The sequence below is a fragment of the Drosophila obscura genome, unplaced genomic scaffold (genome assembly GCF_018151105.1).
Source record: "Drosophila obscura isolate BZ-5 IFL unplaced genomic scaffold, ASM1815110v1 contig_36, whole genome shotgun sequence".
Taxonomy (NCBI): Eukaryota; Metazoa; Arthropoda; class Insecta; order Diptera; family Drosophilidae; genus Drosophila; species Drosophila obscura.
This window is the reverse complement of record NW_024542824.1, coordinates 1293107-1319048: the sequence shown is the minus strand read 5'-3', so window position 1 is coordinate 1319048 and position 25942 is coordinate 1293107. Positions and strand designations below refer to the sequence as shown.

The window sequence follows — 25942 nt, the reverse complement described above, 5'->3', positions numbered from 1 at the left end:
GGTGGAAAAAAACAAAAAATGGGGTGGATTTTACCTTGCATGCATTGTATTTTCTGGGCCGTTTTGCCTGTCGTGCATACCTCTTTTTTAACGTATAACTTTCAGTTAGGAAACTTTCGGAAATTTTGTCGTTTGGCTCGGACGTGTAGCGCGCGCGTTCGTCTCTCAGTGTCAGTGTGTGTGCGAAGAAAATGTAAAAAAGATCGCACGTGCGAAAAAGAGAGGAAAGAAAATAAAGTAAAACAACAAAGGCGCCGCATGCAAAACAAATATTTAATAACGAGAAATGCAAAAATAAGATGCAACAAATGCAAAGCGAGAGAAAAGCAAAAGGTTTATAAATAGTGCACAAAAACAAAGCGGCTACGGAAATTTCGGCGGCACAATAAGAATTTGTCGCGTCGCCCGCCGTCTGGGGTCACCGCCGCATCACCATCCCCCCACCCAATCCGTGCGTTTGCGTTTTCGTGCGTGTTTGTGGTGTGTGTGTGTGTGTGTGTGTGTCCGCCGACTGTGCTCGTGTGTGTGTCCGTGTGTGCAAAAGTATGAAAATTTAATAATTAAGAAATTGCGCCGAAAATTTAATTTACCGCAAAATATCCAAATAATAAGAGAAAATACCCAGAGGGGTAGAAATATTTTCCCTCCCAAAAAAAAAGCGGACATACGTTTATTCCCGCCTTTCGATATGCTGCGGCAAAATTATGAATGCAAAAAAGCTGCAACAAAGTGAAGTAAATCCCAAACCCAATCAACAAATGTGCCAAATTGTTAGCAAATATTAAAGTTTAAAGAGAGAGTGCACGAAAATGTGGTCCCACTGAGGCCGCCCCTGAAGAGATCACCCCCTTTAAGGATACAGAACATGACCGAATACGTGACGCCAAATATCAGCAGCGTGCTGAAGAAATACCAGACGAGTGCCACAAAGAGTCTCCAAGGACCCGGCCATGCCCTTGCCGTGTCAGCAGCCGCGGCGGTAGCAGCAGCAGGGGTCGGCGGCTGTCCTTCACTGGAGGTGGCGTCCACCAACGGTGGAGTTGGAAACCGCAGCGAGAGTCCAAGTTGCGGGGGCAAGGTGCAGCAGCCGTCTTCGCCCGGAATTCCACTCATCAAGAAGGAGATTCTCAGCTCCCCGGAGCCGCACGAGCTGCAGCACCACCATCGGGAGGCAGCATCGCCACAGATTTATGCCACGCCTGCCACACCCCCGAGGGAGCTCTCGCAACCGATCCTCTCTGTGGCAGATGCCGGCTGTGGGGAGCTGTACGAGACGCGGCTGGAGGGCAAGACCATTGGATGTTTCTCGGTGGGCGGAGAAATGCGGCTGTGCCTGCCGCAGTTCCTCAACAATGTGCTGAACGACTTCTCGCTGGAGCAGATCAATCGGATCTTCGACGAACTGGGTATCTACTGCTCCCAGTGCACCCCCGACCAGCTCGTGGAGTTCAAGGCCGCCAAGATTCTGCCCTCCGATGTGAAGGCCAGCGGATTGATTACCCGCACCGATGCGGAGCGCCTCTGTGCCGCATTGTTGCACCGCTCCGATCGCAACAGCTACATCCCTATCGAGAGCCTGGCCAAGGGCGCCCTCAGCTTCCACGTGTACCACAAATGTTTTGGCAAGTGCGAGGGGATCTGCACTCCGGAGATGTACTCCTACCAGAAACCCACATGCATCAAATGCCTCGAGTGCGATGGGTGGTTTTCGCCCCAGAAGTTTGTGGGGCATGTGCATCGGAAGTTCGAGAATCAGACCTGCCACTGGGGCTTCGATTCCCGCAACTGGCACGACTACCTACACGTGGCGCTCGATGTGGAAAATCGCGAAAAGTACCAGATAATCCTCGATCAGCTGAAAGAAGTGGAGCTCAAGGAAATGCACAAGGCGCAGCTCGAAATGGATCACAAGAAACGAAAGGTAAGGTTTTAAAATTATTTTGGTGGGGACTTTGGGGAAATCTCCAAGAAATCAGATTTTGTGGATATAGTAGACAATTTAATCACCTAATCACCGTCCCATTCATAATTCATAACATCCTGAAAGTTCAAAATTCGTTCTAGAAAAAAAGTTACAATCCATACTTCTGTGAATCAAAGCGATTCTCATTGCTGGACTGACATTTCTTTAGGAAAAGCATTAGACTCTTGTGGAATCCAATAAATTTTTAATCTATTTTCCTATGAAATTCTATAAATTTGTGAAATTTTCTGATATGACATGTACATATGTATGTACATATGTTGTTTGATTAAAGAGGGAATTTCCCAAATGACTCATAAATCACGATTGAATTGAATCCTTAAATAACCCTTATTATCACTCCAATAATCATACTTTATACTCCTTGCTCTCTTGAATGGTGCTTTCTATCTGTCTCTCTTTCTATCCCTCTAGTGCTCCCCCTTGCACAATTTCGGCAACAAAAATGCGTATGAGAATGTCTCATCCCAAACCCAATCCCACTGCACTACCATTTCCCATATGGAAGCTCACTTTCAAACGCGATCGGAACACAAAAAAGCAGAAACAACAATTCTCGTGAAGCCAGAGACAGGCGCCGTCAAAAGTCGCTTCACACCTTTGGCCACTGTGTCCCCATATTTGGCATTGTTGCTTCTGTCCCTACTGCTGCTTCTGCCGCTTCTGCCGCTGACAGCGATTGATACTTGTACTTCTGCCATTCCTCCATTTCGCATTCTCGATTCTCATTAAATTCTATCTTTTTTAACGACATTTGTTGCCGACCGATCGTTGAAAGCTCATAAAATGTATAATACAAGCAAAATAGCTTTATGCGATATTTCGACTATGGGTATGGATATGGATAGATACCCGAAACGAAGATACAAAGTGCGAGAATTGTGTGTGCACTACGTAGTATATGCGTTCATTGGTATTCAAAAAGGTGGAAACTATTCAAGCGACACTCTCCACTTGTATTAAATCGTTCATCTGGTGTTTCTGCTCTCAGTTTTTTTTTCTAGCAAATTGATTACCAAATTCGTAATACCCTCTCACAGAAGGGTATCAGAAATGCTCACTGAGAGAAGCTGGGCAACATTTTAGGTTTTATTATAAATTTATTGAAAAAGGCATAATTATTATTATTTAAATGCAGCTGCACTTTATAGCGCATTCTCTCTCTCTCTTTCTGTTCCCCTCCCTCCCCCATTCATGTTATACAATTTTTTGCTGCTTTTTTTTGGTAGGCCAATGATGGCGTTTTTTTCCAACTTTTTGGTCGTTTTTTTGTTGGTTGGATTATTTATTTAAACTACTTAATTTTCTGCTTAAACAGCGCTCACAAAATATTTCCATACAAAAAACAATAAATAATACAATTTATGAAATTCTTTTACTCTTTTTTGTTGCTGCTGCTGCCAAAGCGTCTGCTGGCAGTGTCGTTGGCGACCGTGGCGGCCTGGCCAAAAACGCCGACGACAAGTTGTCTCTGCCGACGTCTGTTTGCAGCAGCGCAGTCAGCGTTGGCGCAACGCAACGGCAATTTGAGCTTATTTTTAGCTTTTCGCTCAATTTATTGCAGTACACACCACCCCTCCTCCCCCTTCTCCACTCATCAGGCCACTGTTTTTGAAGCCTTTCGATTTTTTTCGTATATTGTGTGCATGCGAGAGTGTGCATGTGTTTGTTGAAAATCCACTTCAAAAAGCTTCAATGTTAAACAAGAATGAAGGGACATAGAAGCCTCAGGGAATCGATGATTTAAATACCCTTGAAAGAGTCATTGCTCCTATGAGAGCTTAATAGAGAGAATAATTTATTATTAATACATACATATATGTTGTATTAGTTCTTAGTTCCTCAACTGATTCTCACAAATGTTTTGCATAAATTGAGAAGAAGACGTTGTGCTTCCTTCACTGCATGACAAACCTTTTATCAGAGTAAAAAGATCTCTCTTCAAAAAGGGTAACAAAAATATTCAGCAAATAATAATAATGAGCCAAAACGAGAGGAGGAATACGACTATGAAGGGTAGGGCAGGGGGAGAAGCGGCGGCACACAGCAACAAAAACAAATCGCAAACCGGTTGCCAACATTGTCTGCCGTCTGCTGCTGCTGTACTTTGTCGGGGACTCTGACTGGGGTCTGGGGCCCTGCCTTGTCTTGTTATGGGATGTATTTCTGTCTGGCGCTGCGTCGCTGGGACGCGGCGTCCCAAAGTCCACTCCATTGCCATTCCATCCCCCGCCCCCTCCAAATCATACCTGAAAAGTGGATGGTAGGGTTGGGGGGAAATCGTATCAAAGTCGCTGCGCAGTCTCAGAAAAAAATAACAAAACAAACGTCTTGCGGCATTTTTGTTGCGCAAAAGAAGAAAACAGTAGAACAAGAAGAGGAATTATAGGAGGAGGAGGATGGTGGGAGGGGGTAGAACGAACAAACAATATTATATAAAGATGAAGAAACAACAAATATAATCATAACAAAATAAAAAGAGGGAAAGGCAGATATATAAGTGGGAGATTTCAGTGATTCCAGTCAGTTAAAATGCACTAACTAATTAAAGTATTTTGTATTCTTGGAAGCTCCCAAGATGTTGACATTTGATAAAATGTAATCATATATTTTTATTTCTCCTACTGTATACCGTATTCCTATTTAGTGCATCTGATCGGAGAATATTCTTTATTCGTAGCTGCTAGCAGAACAAAACAAAAGCAGAACCCCTTTTGGGATCTATCCCTTACATAATCACTGTTTAAGTCCCCTCCAAAAATGGACTTTGTCACTCCATTTCCAGAATTCAAGCCACAAAGCTTTGGAATTTCATGTTTTAAAACTTTAGTTGTTTCGTTTCGTTGTTTTTTTTGTTTTGGTGTAGCTCTTTTTTGGCATCAACAGGTATTTTATTTTGTGTTTTGATTGGATTTGTTATGGGTATACTCTTGATAAAGAGGGTGTTGTTGTTTTTGTTAAGAGGTTTGTGACGGGTAGGAAGCAAGATCTGCGAAGAAGAAGAAGCTCTCGATTATTGATATATTATTTCTGAGTCTCAAAGCTTTTATACCCAGTACCTCAGTTCCTTACTCAGCAATAGATATGTACATGCATGCATATATCGTAAAATTACTGGGAGCTTTCCTCTCTCCAAAATCGGAAGAGCATCAAAAATTCTTAAAATTTTTGCGGTATTTTTCCGATTTGATTTTTGGTCTTTCAACTCGCTTATCGCTCATAAAATTTCCAAACTTATGCTAATATCTTTCAAAATACTTTGGCCACTGGCTTTTGTGGCTTCTGCTGCTGCCATTTTTCTTGTTTTTCTGGTTCGAAATCCATTGCACAGCACGTTTCTGCTTCTCAGATCTCTCTCCGATAGACTCCGATAAAAAGCTCTCCTCCTAGCAAGAAGTATTGCTCTTAAGTCTCGGGTGCTTATCAACCAAATTTTCGGCTCTCGCTGATAAGCTTTCCGCTCTGTTGGCCACGTTTTGGGTTTTGAAAAAAGGTAATAATCCAGCGAAAAATCAACCCAAACATCGAGTCAGGGCTATGTGATTATTTCTTTCTTTTCGTTTTTTCTAATCTGTGAAACGATTAAAATAAAGTTTAGCATTGATAAGAAATTATTGTACTCGTACATGTGGCGGATTGTAATATTTTATGATCTCTCATACGCCATACGACTTCTTATGTAAAGTATGGGAAATTATTAACCAATTTAATGGTTAATTTCGAATTAGGAATGGCATTAAGATTCCAGACAGATCTCTCTGGTCTCTTAGGTCATCTGCTAATTGATGTTTCATGATTAATTAGTTGAGAAATGGAAATATCTGGAATAAATTAGACGGAGGACACGGTCTCTAATAATGTTATACGCTTACGCTTACGTATTCGTATTATTTTTATTATTAAATGGGAGTTTTCTGTTTTATGACGAAATATATCTATCCAGAGGTTATCCAACCATATTTTTCTCGGATTGGAGATTGATTTCCGATAGGTATTAGAATCTAGACTAAATCTTTCATTTCCGAAACTGTATTGATATCTTTCGATTTTTTGATTCATATATTTCCCGATTTCTATATTTATTCACAAAATCCCTTTCCAAAGACTAATCGTTTAATCAATTTTTTAAGCATACTTCTTTTATTTTTTCTCAGTACATAGTTTCAAATTTATCTAAAACAGTTTTATTCTTATAGGGTTATGGCTCAACAATTTGCATATCCCTTATAGGATTCTTAACCCCACAAATCATCTTAAGTAATTGTATCTTAAATCAGCAGAAAAACACGAAGTCTTTAACCCTGATGGATCTGTATTATCTTTCCACATATCCATGCACTATATGTATAAACCCTCAGAGGAGGGGGGTTTTTTTTTTTTGCATTTTTCAGTCTGTGGCGACCCCGTCACTACTTCTCCTACTCCACTCCTTTCTCCGTTAGCTGCTTACTCCTCCCCCTGTTCATCTAGTTCTGCTTATTCTACTACTTATTTTCTTCCTCTGCTTCTCCCCCTCCTCAGTTAACGATTTGATAAGCACGATAAGCAGTCCAGTTAGCCTTCCATCCCTCTTCTCCCTCTCTCTGTTTGGTACACCTATCTCGCTCACTCATTCGATTGGCTTGTAGGCAAGTCTCGAGACCGATCTCTAGCCACCTTCTGCCTGCTTGCCCCCACGGGTCCCACCCAACATGTCATGTGATGTCCATCCCGTTCGTTCTTTTTTTGCTGAATCTCCCCTGCTCTTCTTGTTCTATCTCCCTCTATATATTTTTTCTATATTTTTTATATTATTATTAGCAAAAAACTTAAGACACACGACAAGACACAAGACAAAAGGAGGTTGGAGGAGGAGGGTAAAAAGAAATTTTTTTTTTCCGAAAGGTGCGCGGCCTCGACGAGACATCTATCGCGAAGAAGAGGGATCTAGAGGTAAGGTATGGTGTGTGTGTGTGTGTAGTAAAGTGCTCACTGTGCTTTTTTGCATACGCTGTACATTCGCTAACATGAGCGGAGGCTCCCTTCCTCTGGTTGTTCCTTCTTCTTGTAGCAGTTCTCCTGCGCCATATAGTTGCTGTTGTTGTAAGTGTTGTAGACTTCGCTGTAATTGTTGTAGAGATTGTTTTAGTTGTTGTTCTTGCCGTGAGAGACAGGTGTGTGCCATCGTCATTTGCTCATCGTCGTCTGCCTTCCCTCCTCTAAAGTCTCTTCCTCTCTGTTGTTTTTTATACCCGTACTCAAAAAGAGTTAAGGGGTATACATATATGGTACTCTTTTTGAGTACGGGTATAAAAACTCACCTGATCTGCAGTCTTCGTCTCGATAGATCGTCTGTAGAATCCAATCCCCTTACAATCTTTTGATTAGCAATCATTCTTATATTTATTTAAATTAAAGAGTCGCAGATATTTAACTTTATTCTCCCCCTTTTACGCATTTTGCGTGATCAGCCATTGACCTCGTTTCTGATCTCATTCGTCAATTGTAAAGGCAAATAAAAGTCCTAAGCAACAAAATAACAAGTGCATATTTACGATTGGACATTTTATAAGCCTACAATGTAAATAATACTCAATACTTTATTTTTATGAACAGATTTTCCGATGTACAGATGTATGTATGTATGTACCGTACTATTGGAATCGAAATCGAGGAATCTGAGTTGATCATAAAAAATAAACGAGGTCGGTCGCCACCTTATCAAAGTGGTTCTCTCTCTGCCTCTGCGTTTCTCTTGGACACTGTGACCGTTGATTTTTTTAATATCTCTCTCTCTCTCTCTTTCTTACAGTAACTTTCTTTCTTAATCTCTCTCTGTCTCTCTATTTTGCTCTCTATTATCCATTTATCTAGAACGAAGTCTCTTCGCATTAGCATCGTCTTCCGTAGTGCCGCGGCAGACGTGACAAAATTTGCATGGCGATTAAACCTCTAGTCAGAGTCTCTATCTATACCTCTCTTTTTATAGTATCTCTCCCCCTCTCTTTGTCTGTACATTTCCTTATCTGAAATTTGTGTGAGCTTTGGGGCTCTAGTATTTTTTTCAGTGTTTTTTGCGCATTGTTTACCAGCGATTTCCTAGTGTCATTTCCCCAGATTCCATCTCTCCCTCTCTCTCTCTCTGTCTGACTACCTTTCTCTGTCTCTATATCTTGTCCAGCATTTCCGTTGCAGAATTAAGAAGGGGGTCGTGGGTTGTGGGGTGTAGGGGAGGGTGGCTTGGTTATGTAGTTTACACCTGGCGGACAGGTGACGGAGCAATGAAGACTCGCCTCAGTGGTTCCACGGGGAGAGGTTCTGTGAAGGTTTTACTCCATAGTCTGGTTTCTGGTTTTTGTTTATTTCCTTCCTATTTGGTTAACGGCGGTTCCATTATGATGCCTATCTCTTTCTAGTCTCTGATATTTCCTATCTTTCGCTCTAATTCTCCTAAAGGGTGTATCTTTTCTACACTTATACAAAACAGTGCCTCAAAGCCTTTTCTTCCGCTAACAATCATTGCTAATTGAATGTAATAACCATTCAAATTTTATTGATTATTGTTGATGACAAAAGTGGTTTGTACTACTTCAATTTTCGCTAAACTTTTCGCAAAAAGAGACAACTTTTCATGGATATGAAGAAGGAAGAATAAAAGAAGTGGAGTTGGAGTGGAGTTATACATACATACATATATGAAAAAACGTTCTTTATAAATATGCAAACAATTATTTATAATTTTGCAAAGATTTTAGTAAATTTCAAAATTTTTGCATAAATTTTATATGTTTTCAGTATCAAAAAGATCTCACAGTACATTTTCCTCGATAAAAATAAAAAACATTTCACGTTACCTCCACCAGTTTCTTAAATATCCAAAAATTCTTTGAGATTCTATTGTTCTACTGAATTAGTTTCCCACGCTTTTGAATTTAATTCTCAAAAATTGATCTTAAATCCAATCAAATCAAGATCCAAAGCATATTGTGGTGATTGGCCAAATAACTAATACGATATCATTAGAATGACCTACCCCTGGGATTCTGGCGGTGGGCTGTCTATTCGGTCTGGCCTCCATCGAGACGAGACTATGCCACATTTATTCGTAATCGTATACGGCGTAATGATCGCGGCACTAAAATGATTGACAGTTTCTGTAATTCAAAACTTGACATTTGTTTTATGGGGCATTTTGATAGTGCCCCACGGTCTCTTCCCCCAGAGATGTGTGTCTCTAACAGCTCAATTCGTGCTCCGCCCTTTTCCCTATATCTCTTTGCTCTCTTCCTCTCGCTAACTTTCACATGCGATGACGACAGCATCTACAACCAAAATTCTATTACAATTGTATTATGTCTGTGGCTGTTGTTGGGTTTTAGGGTTTTTAATTACAACCGGCTACTTGTGTTGAGCACTGTGTGAAATTCTAGACGTTTAAATGTCAGTGTTGAATGTTGTACATGCGCATGAGTGAACATTGGAGTAGCAAGCTACTGAAAAAGCAATAGCAGCATTACAACGATACAACAATCACATTCCAACAAATACAATAAAAATCTATACCAACAGCATTAACACTACTCTGTCTAAAATTACAGGAATTTACACCAACAATTTCCCACGATATGCAGTAAAAATCAATAACACCAACACTTACAACAAACAAAAATATACCAAATCTACAGGAATTTCAACAACAGCAGCACCAACAGTCTCCCTAACAGCGCTATTTTCCGCAACCATCACCTCTCCATCCCATTTTCCCACCTATTTACCCATTCTCCCCCTCCCATAACACATTTCCAACTGGTGGTAACCCCAGCCTGTTGTTGTAAATGATATTGTCGTCACACTAAACTAAAGAGTGAGAGAAAGAGAGAAGCACAGGGAGGCACGCGAATGTAAATAGAAGACAGCAGGAACATTTGCATAGTGACTGCCACAATGTTATGCTGCCTTCCTTACCGCTGCCGCCGCCTTCATGTGTACCTACCACCATCCCCATCCCCTCTTGCCACGTGTTCGATTTGCCACAATATGCAATGCGCGCAAAAACAACAACAGGAGCCGCAACAACTGTTACAGCGATGACGCTTGCTAATACACTTTTGAAGCACAAGTCGGAAATTGGGGAATTGACATTGATAATTTAATTTAAAAAGTTAAGGTCAAAGCCTTTTTTCTATTTCTTATCGAATGTTTCACAAATCTTTATTTCAATGAAGGTTTGGGAACTTTTGGACTCACCTTTAATTTGTGTCTCTTACACTTTATGTATAGATATTACATTTTTATCAAAGAATTGTCAAGTTTTTTTAATTTATTCATCAGCTCCCACATGGTTAATATAGCACCATTCATTTTAAATCTTTATTTCATTCACTTATCAGACAACAATATTTTTGAATTAATGAATCAATTGCATTCCATTTAAAGTATTTCTGCGAGCTTTGTATTGCTGTTTATTTTCTCTTGCAATCAGCTTTTGAGTTATCAATTTGTAAACGATATTTTTGATCGGAGGATTTTATTTGCATAGCATCTCTTAATTATAGTCAATGCATTCCCTCCTGCTAGAGCATTGCATCGTCGTTAATTGTTGTAAATTTTCAAATCTGTCTCTGACCTGAGACACACGCTCATCCTCCTCTTTTCCATCCTCCATTTTTCCATCCCTATCCTTCCTCTTTCTGTCGCAGACAGCCTTAAGCTATGAGGATGGATGGTACTCTCTCCTACGCTCTGCTCTATTCTCTTGTCTTTCTCTTCCCACCTGTATTACTGTTATTGTGTTTTGCTTATTTTTCTTGTTTTAATTGGCGCGCACGCAAATTGTGCGCATTACCTCAAAAGTGGCAACGAAGCTCGAAGAACCCTACAAAAATCCCACCTTCCACTGTAGTTCTTCTCCTCCTCTCTTTCCTCTTCACAAAGTTGCACTAAATCATGATGACGATGGGAATGACGTAGACATTAACGCTGACTCAACCCCCTTTACCGCTCTCCCTCTTTTGGGGTGGTCTCTCTTTCTTTTGGAACGGGCACGCGACTTGCGACGAGACGACACGCCGGCCGCAGCTTATTGAAATATTAGAAGCCACCCGAGACAGGGGGACGAAGACGATACTCTATTGCATAGTTGGGAGAGGGGGCTCGGGTTTAGTGGGGGCAAGTGAGAGAGTGGTAGAGCCAAACCAAACACGTAGCTGCATCACATAATTATAACGTAAGGTGCACGGAAATTCACCAATGAGAGCATACAGTGTGTTTGTGTGGTGTAGCTGTAAATTAAACAAAACGTCTGCTGTGGCGCTCTCTTTCTCTCTCTATTTTTCCCATTTTCGCACTCTCTATCACCATCCAAGAAAGATCTTTCGCACTATTGTATACCCTTTTTTTGCAGACCAAGAATTAAAACTACATTTTAATATATTTCCTATACAAATTAAAAAAAGACTTAATGCTCTTAAAGGTTTGAAGCTGGAAAATATGAAACGATCAAAGTCCCTCGATCAGAAATCAATAACAGTCTTGCTAAAATTATATTAAATATGTATATGGTTAAAATCAAAGTATTATATCAAAGAAATATATGAGCTGTATTATATCACGAAGATCAAACTGAATATTTTTTGTGGTTACAAGTTTTAAGTTTCTTAAGATTATTCAATCCAAAAGTAAAGTTTCATATTTTTGTATAGCAATAAAAATCTAGGATATCATTCCCTTCGTTTCTTCTTCGCTTTGATTCTTCCATTTCTTGTGTTTGGTTTTAACTGTTGTTTACGGAAATGTTGAGACAGCAGACAGCAGCGCCGTCGTCGGGCGACCTCTTTATTGCCCCTGATACTGCAGCACTCCCCTTTCCGCTTTTTATATGCACTTCCTCTTCTGCACTTTTCTGTCTAACCTCTCCTCCCCCTTTTCTCCAGTCTAACATCTCTTACTCTATCAACTCTTTCTCTGTCTATTTTTCGAACCCCCCTTCCCCTTCTCCACCCATGTGTCTGCATCTATGCCGCACTTGACGCCGCATTGTGCAATATATTGACTTTTTACACGTGACAGGCAGGCAATTGACGAGCTGCCATTGTTTTTGTTAAGTGTTCAGTTGTTGTTGCTGGTGTTATTACCGGCTTGTGTCTGGGGCCAACGGACACCTAATTGCCACTGCTTCTGCCTTTGCCTTTTGCGACTGCCTGGTGTCGTCTGCCTGCTAGTGTCGCCTCTGCCTATACTGTCTGTCTGGCATTTGAATGGGCCCTTTGGCCTGCAAATGAATAATGAATAATTACGAAAATTGATTCAAAGTTGAAGACACCGAAAACGAAAGATTCAATCGTTGGGTTCCACACAATTGCAGGTATGAGCAGATATCAAAATTGCAACGGAAATGATGTAAATATTTGGTCTTTAAACGCTTAATGGTTCTATGTGTTCAATGTAGATTGATCTACTCTAAAAGATGTGCATCTCATTTGCCCTAGAAATGACTGTATTATTTTGTATTTTGGCAGTCGAGAAGCTGAAAAGGGCACTGTATTGTTGATGTATAAATTAGGAAAAATTCATAGTACTGAGAATTATTGATTGCCATGTTTCACCAATTCGTTATTTAGAGTGACGTTCAATTACGAGTTTGACGCTGTGTTGCCAATTTTCCAAAAGGTAAAACGATAAGATTCAACATTAATAATACTTTGATCGAAAAATTATCACTTATCGATGATTTGAACGAAATTTAAGGATAATTTCCAAAAGTACCTTTTCAATAAGTTTTCTACATCTACATATTGATAATTTTATAAACTATTACTGATCATGTTTTGATAGTTTGATCTATTTTTTCGATGGGAACAGCTTTCATTCTTCCATTCTGTACCAGCGAGGCCAGAACTTCGTATTAAACTTCGGCCATAGCAACTTGTTGGTATTACCACAGCGCTACGTTTCTTTCATTTTTGAAACGCCCAGACAATCGCCTACCTTCTGTGCGCCCCAATTATGCCAATTGCGGCAGCAGCAACAGCAGCGTGGCAGCAACGTCGAGAGCCGCCTAGTCTCTGTGTGCGCCATGACCTTAAAAAGGCGGAATGGCATGGAAATTATCTGCCACGGATTTGAGTCAACGCCTTCGCAGTGGAAGCCCCTCTTTCATCCCCCTAACCACCCTCCACCACTTGTCAGCCAATGCCCCTCTTGCCACCTTTTTTTTTGTAGAATGTTGCAGCTGTTTGATGTGCGTTGCTGTCTGGTCAGATGTCTTTCGCTGTCGTCTGTTTCGGGCCATTTGTGTCTGCAACGTGAGTTATGCAAGCATTTTGGCCAACAAAAGAGAAAGAGAGACAGGGAGACAGTCAGAGAGAGAGAGAGAAAGAGAGGGAGAAAAAGCGTGAGCGTAGGCCAATGAATTTTTGGTTAAATATTTTAAGTGGTTCTGGCCATGCGCGCCGACAATTCTTGCTCTAAGGTTGACTCTCGAAACCTAACGCATTTGACCCAGTAAGAATAAGAGGCACAACATCAGTATGGTAGAAGTGGAAGTGTGATAGACAGGGGAATGGGAGGGGGAGACAGCCAATGACCAATAAAGGAAAAATGTTGGCCAAGGGGAACCAAGAGGGGGACCCATGGCCAGGCAATTTTCCATTCCGTTTTTCGCATTTTCAAGTTAATTACGCCGCAAATTGTTGTCATTCATAAAAGTTTTCCACACACATTAAGGGGAGGCAGAAGGTGTAGAGAGGACAGATGAGTCAGTCACCTTGCCATAGAAAGACAAAAAAAAATACCCCTTACATGCCGCTCCTCTCTGCAATTGAAATCCGTTTCACGACTCATGCAAAATTCTCTTGAAATTTATAGCTGAAAAAATTCTTTCATTTTTTTGTTGGTTCATTTTCTTTTTGCAACATTTTTGGAATAAAAAAAGTCTTTTTCGACGACAAGCGACAAACAAGAGGCGGGGGTATACCACACAGTTTTTTTTGTAGTTCTTCCAAAAATAATTTTATAAAAAAATAGCAAAAATAAGTAAATTAAAGTAAAAACAAGTTGAGGCTTAGATGTATGATAGAAGATAGATTAATTGAGATGTTGTTTCATTCAGAAGCTACACTAAAAAAGTAAGTAAAGGGGGAAATGAAAGTGGAGATTGTTTTGGAAATTTATTTTGTATTAATTAATTAATTTCATTAAAGATTTCTAATTAAGAGCCAAGTAATGAAAAATAAATCCACCAATTCCAGGGCATCTTTTCAGTCATCATTCCCTGAATTATCCATATCAAGCACATTACACAAGTACAGTCTGTCGCCAGAGTTGCCTTTTCGGTATTCGTTCGTTTATCTTCTCTTCTGTTCTGTTTTTCTGTCAGTGACAATTAGCCGACATCGTTGTCGTCTCTAGTCTCGTCGTTTAAAAATACACAAGGAAAATTATAAATCAAATTTATGCCAAAGAAAATAATCTGCATAGATATAGGAAGATTAGTGTTTGTGTACGGCCTGAAAGAAAGCGTTTGTAAAGATCTAAAGCTAATTTTTAATGAGGCGTGTTACCCTAACCAACCCTTCTAGATATCTCTCAATTCTTTGACCGCAAAATTCAACCCCAAAGGGACACAAGGACCAACAAAAGTAAAGTAAAGTGCGTATAAAAGTGCGTATGGGATGGTCCAAAGACAAAGCAACACCTTGGATCAGTTTCCCTATAGAGGGGGGTTGTTGCTATGAAAAGTTTTCTGTGTGTACTTTATGCTGCCATTATATAATTTTTCTAATAGTCCAAGAGCTTCTGCTGCTACTTTTTTGAGGAGGAAATGTGCGTAACCCCTGTATTTGAACCTCTCCAAACCTACTCCAATCTGGGGCGCAGCCCTTCCCCCATTTTCTGTCGTTTTCCTTCAGAGTTCATCAACTTTTCTCTCCCATCTCTCTCGTATAATTTATTAGATTTTCCCAGTGGCTCTGGCTATCCTCATAAGATCTGCAAATAACTGTTGTGGTCTTCCTGCTCCTCGTTTTGATGCAGGGGTTTCCCCCATAGTTTGGGAGCTTCTTTAAGCCAATCTGCTTTGATATTAGAGGGGGAAAAATTATGGTGGTTGTAGGAGGCCGCATTGGGCATCTGGCAATGCCTGAAATATCCTTGAAAGGTTAAAGACATTACCAATGCAGGACGTCGTCTTCGTCGTCGACACCATTGTTGTGAGTCTCCGTCTCCTCTCCCCACATTCCTTTACCCTTCTGCTCTCTTGTGTTTTCTCGGTCTTCGTTGAACTCGTTTTCCAACAGGCCATGCGGCGGTCGCTGCCCCTGGCCGCCTTCAATATACCGCTGTTGTCCCTCTGTGTCCTCTGTCCTTCTGGTGCCTTCTGCTGCTTCCTTTTGTTGTGCTCCTTCGTGTTGTGTGTGTGACCCTCCATCACCATCCTCTTTCCAGTCAGGGGTCGGGGATCTGGGGGCCATTGTTGTGCTGCTGCTGCGCCCTGCCTCAAGTTCCTTTCAATGACATTGCGTTTCGTAGTCGTCATCAGTGCGTTGTACTCTGGGGTACCATCCCTCTTCCTCCGGGTATCACCCTTCTTTTAGAGTAAAGCCGTTTTTTATCTGTTTGAGGTTAACATCAGGGTTGCCAGGCACTATATTACCGCAAGCAGGATTGCTAGGACATTAAAATATTCAACTGGACCGTCGATAATATTGACAATTGGATTCCCCTATCCTTGATACAGGTACTCCAATTGCCTTTCACAACTGAAACCCCGGGTTTTTCTTGTTTTCTAATAAATTTTAATTTAAATAATTTTCCACATATTTTGTAGAACATTTCAATATTCCCACATCGATGGGAAGACATTTTGCTGCGTAGATACATACATATACCGAACGTTTCATATGTATCTGTATCTATGTAGGTATGCATATTTTGTATCATTGTATCTGCGAGATACTTTGAATGTGGCAAAGTTGTGAATTAGTTTGAACAGCAACTCAGACAGCGACTACGACGCCTGCGAATTAATGCCGCCGACATAAATTATAATTTAAGACAATTTTAATTAAAACATTTTATTCTCGGGTTTTCACTCAGATTCGTAGTCATACCAGGGTGTGGAAGGAGGGGAGGGATTCCACTGTTCCGTTAATGTTTTCTCTGCTCTCTGCTTAGGCTTTGCCTCTGACGCTGTTTGGATATCTAATTCTGTCTGCCTGCCTCTGTCTGCTGTCTGTTAAGTGTCTGGTCCTGTTATATTTTAGCCCTGGTTGCGATGGTTCTCTTTCCAGCCTCTGGTCACACTTTGTATGCTGCCCTTGGTTGTTCTTTTCGTCCATCTCAATATGACCGGAAGATACATATGCGGAAGATCTGCTCAAAATCTCTCTGTACAATCTCTTATTACTTTTGTAAACGCTGTTAAACTATGTCACCCTCTCTCTCTCTATTTCCCATTCATCTCTTATCATCCTGTAATAGTTTTTTGTTGTTGCTGCTGCTTTTTTATTGTTCTTCTCCTTTGCGGTTCATTTACTTTGGATTGAAATTGCAGTCGTTTTTTCTTCTACTGGCATTTGCATATACTTGGCTCGTTTACCGTTCGTTCAATTCACGAAGACTACTTCTCGTTGACGCCTCGCATATTGTTATTGCGTTTGTAGTTTTTCTTGCTGCTGTTGCTTCTTTTTTGTTGTGGCTGACAATTGGCGAAGCGCCAATAATTTGTATACATATTTATACTGTCATTGCTTTGGCTTTTATTTGATTTGCACTTCTGTCGTATCTCTACCTCTGATTCTGTCCCTCTCTCTCTGCCTCTCCTTTTGTACCAATCCTCTAGTCGGAAGTCTCTGTCTAACTTTCCATCTCATCGTCTCCATCTCTGTGTGTGTTTTTGTATAAATATGTATGAATATTAGTATGGGTATGTGTATTCAGATACAGTGAAAGCCCGTTTGAATGAACAGACACAGAATCATTATATCCTCAAATGCAAAAGAAGAATGCGCCTGAGAAATCGCACTCAGAAATAGTTCAAAGAGAAATCGAAATATAAAGAAAACTACCTTAATGTAAAACTAGTAGGCAATATAGCAAATGATTCTTATATATCTCTATCTCTACTTTCGATAATATAATATATTTCCGGAACTTACGGAAAACGTTACATTTTCGCTGATGATTGATGATTCCAAATCAAATATCAAATATATCTATCTATTTAGGATACTAAATTTTCTTTCTTTTTTCTTTTATTGAAAAATGGGCCATAATGAGAAGTTTCAACAACCCGAAACCATAGGATTGATAAAGTAGAACCGCTGTCAAAAATTCTGAAAGCGGTCTGGAATTTAAAAAACATTTCAACTTTCATTTAGTCGATAAGACCTTGAGTTTTGCATATAATTCAAGGAATGAGATAACTGTATTATATAGTCGGCTGCTTAATTATTTGCCCAGGTCTGGTCTCGCACTGTTCTCTCACTCTTTTTATACCCGTACTCAAAAAAGAGTTAAGGGGTATATTAGATTTGTGGTAAAAGTGGATGTGTGTAACGCAGAGAAGGAAACGTTTCCGACCCCATAAAGTATATATATTCTTGATCAGCATCAATAGCCGAGTCGATAGAGCCATGTCTGTCTGTCCGTCTGTCCGCTGCCGCTGCTGTCTTGTTGAGCGCCTAGATCTCAGAGACTATAAGGCTAGGGCAACCAAATTTGGTTTCCAGACTTATGTGATATCCCACTGCTACAAGGTATTCAAAATTTCGCCCCGCCTCCTCCGCCCCCACAAAGGACGAAAATCTGTGGCAGGCACAATATAAGATCGATAAACTAAAACGCAGATCGTAGAGATGACCATATCTACCAGACTGCCGAATCTGAATCAGATCGGATCATAATTATAGCCAGAATGAAGAAATTTTTAGTTGCTTCCCTCTCCCTCCCGTTCCAGACAACACAACTCATTTTCCTTCTCGCCGCACACGCTGCCGCGTTCAGTGCGCGGCAACCCCTAGCGGAGGAGATGTAGAATATGAATGGAACATGTACAATCTACATGTTAGATGTAGAATAGACATTGTAGATGAGATGTAGATAGCAGATGTAGCAAAAAATGTAAAATGTAAATTTTTTTTTTTTCTAAAATTCTAAAAAATTATAAGCTCAATAATGTATATACTGACTGAGTACGGGTATAAGTAGAGTCGTGTCCCCAGAAACGACTCACACGTTCCTTCTCGTTATTTTTTATTTCGCTAAGCTATTATTGTTTTCTTTTTTTATTTACTTTTTAAGTGATTTATATTTTTCTGTTTGTTCCTTTTCATTGAGTTTGCTGCTTATCGCCTAAGTTTTGCGGTTTGTTTCTGTCTTTGCTTTGCTTTTGCTTTTGTTTTCTTTTTAATTTTTCCTGACTTTTGCCTTTGTGTATTATTTTTTTCTGTATTTTTTTTTGCTCTGTTTTTTATATTTATTTATAATCGTAACAGTTTTTGAGTTGCGTCTGCAACGTCGTCTGTTGCCAGTTGTGAATTTTACTAAATTGTATTCTGCTGCTGTTGTTTTGTTGATAAGAACATTAGCGCCATATCTACAGTGTTGCCTTCTTTCCCTGCCTTTCTTGTTGTTTTAGTTTGGGGGGTCGCTGATTACAGTTGTTTTGGAAGTCTCTCTCTCTCTCTCTGGGGCACACACATCGCGCTGACGACATTCGCGTAGCACTCGACATCGTCGTCGTCTTTGTGGTCGGCTTCTTCTTGAAGAACTATTTGTGGTTCCAGGGGGTATTTTTGTTTTTTGAGAGGGTAGAGAGGGGTGTTTACAAAAGACTTAATCCATATTTCATTGCCCCACTCATTGACAAATGTCGAGCGCCTGCTCCAAACGAACGGCTGCCGTTGAGGTCAACGCCAAATGTCAAATGTGTTCCCTCCTCTACTTTCAAAGCACTTGCTGTCAAAGCCTCAGAGAGCCTTGCTGCCTCACTCCATTCCATTTATAGAGGGAACAGTGGGGGGTGTGGGTGCAGTATAGCCCATCAAATGAGACGCATTACTATGGTCGTTGTCGTCGTCTGGCATCGTTCTCTCGTTCTCGTTCTCCATGCCCCGATGATGACAACTCTCTCAGCTCGAACGCATTAAAAACTAATTATGCGTGTCTACTTTTGGGCGCGTGTATTACGTGGGCGAGGGCGAGGGGATGATTACACGTAGAATGGGGATGTGGGGCATGTGCTTAGTGGAGTGTACCGAAAAGGCCAAAGATCAACAGTTGCAATGAGGTATGAAATGGAGGGGAATCTAAAAGAGTTCGATGAAAACTGTTCGAAGAAGTGGCAGTAACTGTTGAAACATAAGTGTTGGACAAGTAGGAGCAGTGCGAGTAAACCCAAAAACAAGTGTTTGAGACTTGGCTAGAACTATGAGAATTATTGAGCAAGTGAGGGGCAGCTTTCCAAAAAATTGTTGTTTGGGAATGAAGAACATTAGCATATTTTCTCACATTCTTTCAATTTTTATTATAATCGTTATTTATTTTAATGCGTAATTACGATAAGATTTGGATAACAGCTCGTTAAACGTGTTGCGTAGTAAATTCGAAATAGCAACGTGGTTAATATCAGTCAATCAATCGATGTAAACATGGCACTCCATTATCTACTAAATGTGATAGATAGATAGAGCTATTGAGGATTTAGTTTGAGGGTCTCTCCAAGGGCAACACCTCAAGTATGATAGGTCAACTATGCGATTACTTATAAGGGGAAAACTCCACGGGTATCTGGTGCTGATATTCCTATTGTTTAGAGTATTAGATACATACATACATACATACATATGTACATACATATATGAGGATCTTTCACTCATCGCATTTAAGATCTCTATCTAAAAACTGGCCACAGGCCTGACTGTTGTCCTCCGAAGATTCATTCTATTAAGACTTATCTTAGGAGGTTCTCCCTCAACTCAAGTTATATGCTAATCCACACACTCCGTAATAAGTATAAGTATCGCTCATAGCCCTGAGCACCATAATTTGTAGAGCTGCTACATCGAGACATCAGACATTATAATGGTAATTGTTATTCACCAGTTACGATACAAACACAGACACGCACCATAAGCACCAGCAGAACATTATACTCGTACTAAATCACCTGTATACTAATTCTAGTTTCTCTTCTCGCTGCCCTCTCTCGATTGCAGGTATGTAAAATGGATAAACAAATGCTGGAAGAAACTAAAGTGTGGTATGCAACGGACTGGACTCCACTCTAGAGGCAGGGGTCTTCTCACGTCATTCATCTATGCCAGATCGAGTGTGGATTTATTCAGCCTACTCTGAGAAGAAGTACGAGTATTTCTCTCTGCCTTCCTCCACTCTGTGGGCCTTTTGCTTTTCGTCTTTTGTGTGTGATTTGCACAAAATGACACTCGGCTGCTACATTTCCGGTTCTAAATGCGTAAGTCTAGTCAAATTAAGGCAAAACCCCAGAGTCAGCGACAGAGTCAGAGGCAGAGCCAGAGCCAAAGTCAAAGTCAGAAACACGATAAAAGTCGTCGCTAAAGGAGACTTCAACCGGCCAAACACCTGCTCGCTTGCGGCAATGTTGCTGCAGCAAAATGTTGAAATTAGATAAGCAACAAGAACAGAAAAGACTATGATTGGTGTAGAGACTATGGGGATACCTGTTGAGGAGGAAAAGATTAAAAGGGAATTACATACATATGTATATGAAAGATATTAAGTGTAGAATGATTTAAAAGTATATTCACGAAATACTTTGAAATCGAGTGGAAAATTAAAGGTACAGAAAAATGTATTACCTTGTTTTGCTTGCAATACTCATCCGGTCTAAATGATTTTTGCTGTTAACTTCTTAAAGTCACATATTGGCATTCAAAAATCTGAGAAATATCCTTTAACTATTCCACATGAATGGAATAATATCGAATCACGTGAAGAAAGCTAAAAACAAGATATAAGAGTTAATTCTTAAAGTTGATCATGGCTACAATCCTCTACACGTAACCCTCCGCCTGGCACATCATACCCACAGACGTAATCATTTTTCATTTAAAGAGGTACTGAAAATTGTTATGTTGACATTGCTTTGGGACAAGATTAATGCTTTGGATTAAGCCAAACATTGTTGTGTTGCTTCTCGATGCTTGTGGATATGAAAAATTTAATTCATTCTGGCAACATGTTGCACAAAGATACGATGCAAAGCCCCTACATGCTTTCCTCCCTGGATCACTGACTGGATAACCATGTGTCGTGTGCCATTATTTGCACTCAAGTGCATCTTTTCACTCTCTGAGATGTCAGGGTAGGCTGAGATAGAGCCAGCATATGTCGGCTTGAAGCGCGTTTGCAATTAGTTTTTGCAATTGGGCCGTGAGACAAGCAGCAGCGACGGCATGAAGATATATCTCATTAAGTATCACTCTCTCTTTTGGACAGCTGACTACTAACTAAAGTAGTAGCATCGACTAACACAAACACTCCACGCTCAACGCAACGCTCTTCGCTAAACGTGAAATTCACGAATTGAAATTACAAGTTCCGCTTTTTGGCTATTTCGTTTTGCCCATGTCGCTTTTGCTGTGTGTTTTAGTAACCCAAATTGTTTGTCTCTTTATTCTTCCCTGTGTGTGTGTAGCCGACAGATACTCGTACTATTTGTATCTATGTATCTGTAGTTTTTAGCCCCCGGCTAGCTACATGTGTCTCAAAGTGGTCCCAAAGTGTTGATGATGATGACGGTGTGAATGATGAATCGTGTGGCCAGTCACAGTGGTTTGAAAATCTGCAAAATCACAAAAAATATGTGTGCTAATTGTTTAGTAAAGCACAAACAGAATCTGTTGGCATAATGGTTTATTTCTATGATAACTTTGCAAATTGAGCGCTAAATGTTTGCTAAATCTTTTTAAAATTCGCTTTTGAGTAAACTTTTAATTTTTTTTTAAGCCACAGTGGAATTTTTCGACTTTGATATGCTTATTAGGATCTGTTCGGAGGATAAAACGCAGACCGATTAGCACTGCCGCAAATATTCTCTTAACATATCTATTTAAATCCAGTGTTCATAAAAATGAACAGAAACGACACAGGCTACCCCATAAATAGTACAGTCCACTTGAAGGACCATAAAGTAATCTACATACATAAGTCGCGTCGAACCCAAATCTGTCGACACACTTGTCACACAGTCACACACACTTGTCACTATCAAGGATGATCGTGGGAACAAGTGCCGCACATTTGTTCTTTTCTTAGAGTTGGTCTTAGTTTAATTATGTTAGAGTTTCCTATATATAGTGCATAAGTTTTGAGAATAAAACAGTTCGAATTTACAACTCGTCTCATCAACATCAACATTTGTGGTCCTTCGATCCGGATTCATTATTTAGAATAGTCTGGACACCAGAAGTCGCATCAACAACCAGAGTTTAAACTCAACTTCAAAGTTGTTTGAAGCTCCTCCTTAAAGTTTACTCACGTAGTTAAAGTGATTAAATTTGCCACAACTCATAAAATGGAGAGAAAAACCAACCCGTTTCTGTAGATCTTTTCATTTTGCACATATGTATATTTGCAACACTTTTGCCAGTGCTTGGAACCACTGTGCGGTGGTGGGGGTATTTGGTATTTGGTCAAGCGGGTGCTTGGTGGCCTGGGTCTCGCCGCTGTCGCTGCTGCCGTCACCGTCCCCCTCGCTGCCTTCATCGTTATCTCCTTCACCATCTCTCCGCCTCACCCTCGCTGTCTCTGTGTGTGGCTCTCATACGCCAAAAGCTGCGCTTAAATGTTAATAATTTTTATTGCCGCTTGTCGCCATCGTCTGCTGTCGTCGTTTGTCGCCGCGTCTGCTGTCCATTTGTCTTTTTGTCGTTTCGTCTGTGGTTCGGGCTTTGCTTTGAGTCCGAGTGTCCGAGTCCCAAAGCGAACGATGATAATGCTAATGGCGTTCGTTCGCTGGTGGGTCATTGTCTGGTCATTGGCCGCGGCGAAGCGTTGAAGTTTTTTTTTTTGCACACACACACACACACACATCACATAAGAAGAGGAAGGTGACGAGGGATAGTGTACGAAATTAGTGTATAAAATAAGATGTAAGGAGGGTACGTAGGCCTTACCTTCCCTTGGATATACCTTTTCCCAAAGCTCGGACTGTGTGCCTTTTTGGATATCTGATTAGTTGATACTTACATACATATATATATTATTATGCCTGCCACATGTTGCAAATGGAATGAGAGAGAATAGGTGAAGGTGTGTCATCCAATAACACACGAGCCAAATTCAAAGTTTTTTTGCTTGCCCTCTCTGACAATTGATTTGAATTTCCGCCAAAGAAAAAATGCATTCGCGGGACTAATTAAAATAATGCTTGCGTTTGCACAAAGTGCAGATTACAATTGAAAGTGTCAGTCACAAGGATGGTGGAGGTGGAAGGGGTTCAAGAACAATTGCAATTAACAAATCAAAGGCGAAAGGCACACATGCCTCTATAAAGATAGAGATACATTAACAGATAGATGGATAGATAGATAGATAGATAGATAGATAGATAGATAGATAGATAGATAAAGATAAAGATAGAGATACAATACCATTCGAAGTTGGAAATTAGCGTTACAATTTTAAGTCGATAGGCAGCCAGCCAGCTGCCATTAAGACAAAGGTCCGCGAGTCACTCCGTCAGTTAGGCAGGTCATTCAGTCCGTCAGTCATTCAATCAGTTCAGATGTGGAATGGCCTTCAAGTCTCTCCACAATCACACATTCATCTAATCTACAGTACCATTCGCGATCTCATTCGATTCCGAATCCCGCAATGCGATTCGACTTGACTCCGCCGTTGCCTGTTTGTCTCATTTTGATTTTTCTTTTCTTTATTTTATTTTTTTATTTTTTGCAACAGCAACAACAGAAACAATAACAACAGTTTCAAGTTCAGTTCTAAATCAATCAAATTCTGACAAACTCAAGCAACAACTGTACTAGTACGAGTATTCAAGAAAATTCACTTTGTTCTCTCGGCTATACATACGCTCTCTATAATCAATTTTCGATTGATTCTATGCAGATCAGATAGTTGGGAGAATGGAACAGATTCTGGTCTGGGATGGCAAAGTGATCGTTAGTTTGTACGATGTTGTGCTTTAATAACACAACATTTCGGTATTGGAATGTCTCATGGGATGGTATCTGGTTGGATCTGGTTAGTGGTTAAATGATTAAGTTTTTAATAGTTTTAAATGTTATAATAACTAAATAATCCTTCTGAAAAATTATGATTTATTTGATATTTTGATTTTAAAAAAAACCACTAATGGTAGGGTCGATGGGTTATGAAACCATAAAAAATGATAGAGTATTTCAAACAAAAGTCCAAGGTACAAAGATCTATTGCATACTCGTATTTATTCTTATTTTGCTCATGACTTCTATTATTTATGGACACTACTCGTAGATTATCAATCAATTTCCAAATGCTCCATGGAACACAAATCACGTATTGGCCATAAATTGTTGTAGTTTTTTGATGAGAGCACCGCAAAACCAAACCGCGTGCCAGACATGAGAAAATGCTTAAATGTTTGCTGAACTTTCGCAATGCCCCCGACGCCCCATGGGGCAGACTCAACAAAGTGATACGATACGAATATTATATGCAGACAGATGGAGGGATTTTGGGTAAACATTTTTTTGGGATAGCAAAGCATCTGTCTGCCTGCCTCAATGTCTGATCAGAAATCACACAATTTTTGATGGTTCCCTCAGCCTCAGCCGCAGCATCCGCCTCACCCTTGCTTGTCTTCCCTTTAACTTTCGGGATTTTCGATTCGAGAATCAAAGTGCAAAAATAAACAACAGATTGTCGATCTTCTCTGTGATGTTAGTTTTTATCAGAGAAGACCGAGAGACCCGCACAACGAGAGATACATATGTACATGTATGTAGATGGAAGACGACCGAAAGATATAACCGAGAATGGGAATTGTTGAATAAATAAAATGCGCACTGACTTTCGGCTTGTTTGCTTTGCTAATTTATTTTCGAATATGATGTAGAGCTTTTAAAATAAACATCGGAAAAGAGAAGGCACGACGACGACGAAGAAAAAAAAATAGGAAAAGACTTTGAAAATGGTCTGCGGATGGGCAATGGGTAAAGCGGCAGACAATGAGTGAGGGGGGATATAACTAGCGCCGACAAACACACAGACTCGCACACACAAAGGACAGTGCGTTTCAAAAGTGTATGACATATATTCAAGGGAATTTCAATCGTTGGGTGAACAGAAAGAATATTGAAAAGAATAGAGGAATATGACGAAAATACCAAGAGACAAACTCGAACTTTCGTTAAATTTGTAAGGGGACTAGACAGCATATTCAATGAATTCAATTAATGAATTCCATATTGATTACTCCATTAAATAGTTAAAAAGTTACAAATTAGTCGTTGCATCTCTCTGCATAATTTGAAAATGTTCTTTTAATTGAAATTTACACTGAACAATCAATCGCTAACCCTAAAAATCAGTTATCAATTATTTAAAGTTTGGATTGTTTGACAGCGGTAGTTCCTTCCATTTATCTTTATGTTTATATATATAACGCACTGTATCGTAAGTTATTTTTTCCTTTTGCTTTTGCACTTTTTTTACATTTGCCTTGAGCTGATTAGATGTCACCGAAAAGAAAAAGAAAAGAGTGTGGACTATAATAAATATCGCTTATTGACCGATAACAGAACAAGCGACAACGTCCAAGGTCAGTTCATAGTTATTTCCATTCGCATTCGCATTCCCATTGCTGCCGCGCTGTCCATCATCTTCTGCCGTCGGTCGGGGGTACTTTTCCGACATTAGCACCTACCGATCGGACATAGAAGAGGTGTCCCAGGTGCTAACCAAGTCGCTAATGAAAGCCACCTTTCCGAAGCCAAAGAC

General features: G+C 40.2%; 1 protein-coding gene across 1 annotated transcript in view; it reads left to right on the top strand.

The window, feature by feature from the left end:
* Window positions 1–85: 85 nt before the first annotated feature.
* The window catches only part of LOC111076960, a 106660-nt gene continuing 80803 nt past the window's right edge, over window positions 86–25942 (top strand). The window contains exon 1 of the mRNA XM_041594764.1: window positions 86–1921. Coding sequence (XP_041450698.1) covers window positions 866–1921 — 1056 coding nt within the window. The 5' untranslated portion in view covers window positions 86–865. The remainder of the gene's footprint in view (window positions 1922–25942) is intronic.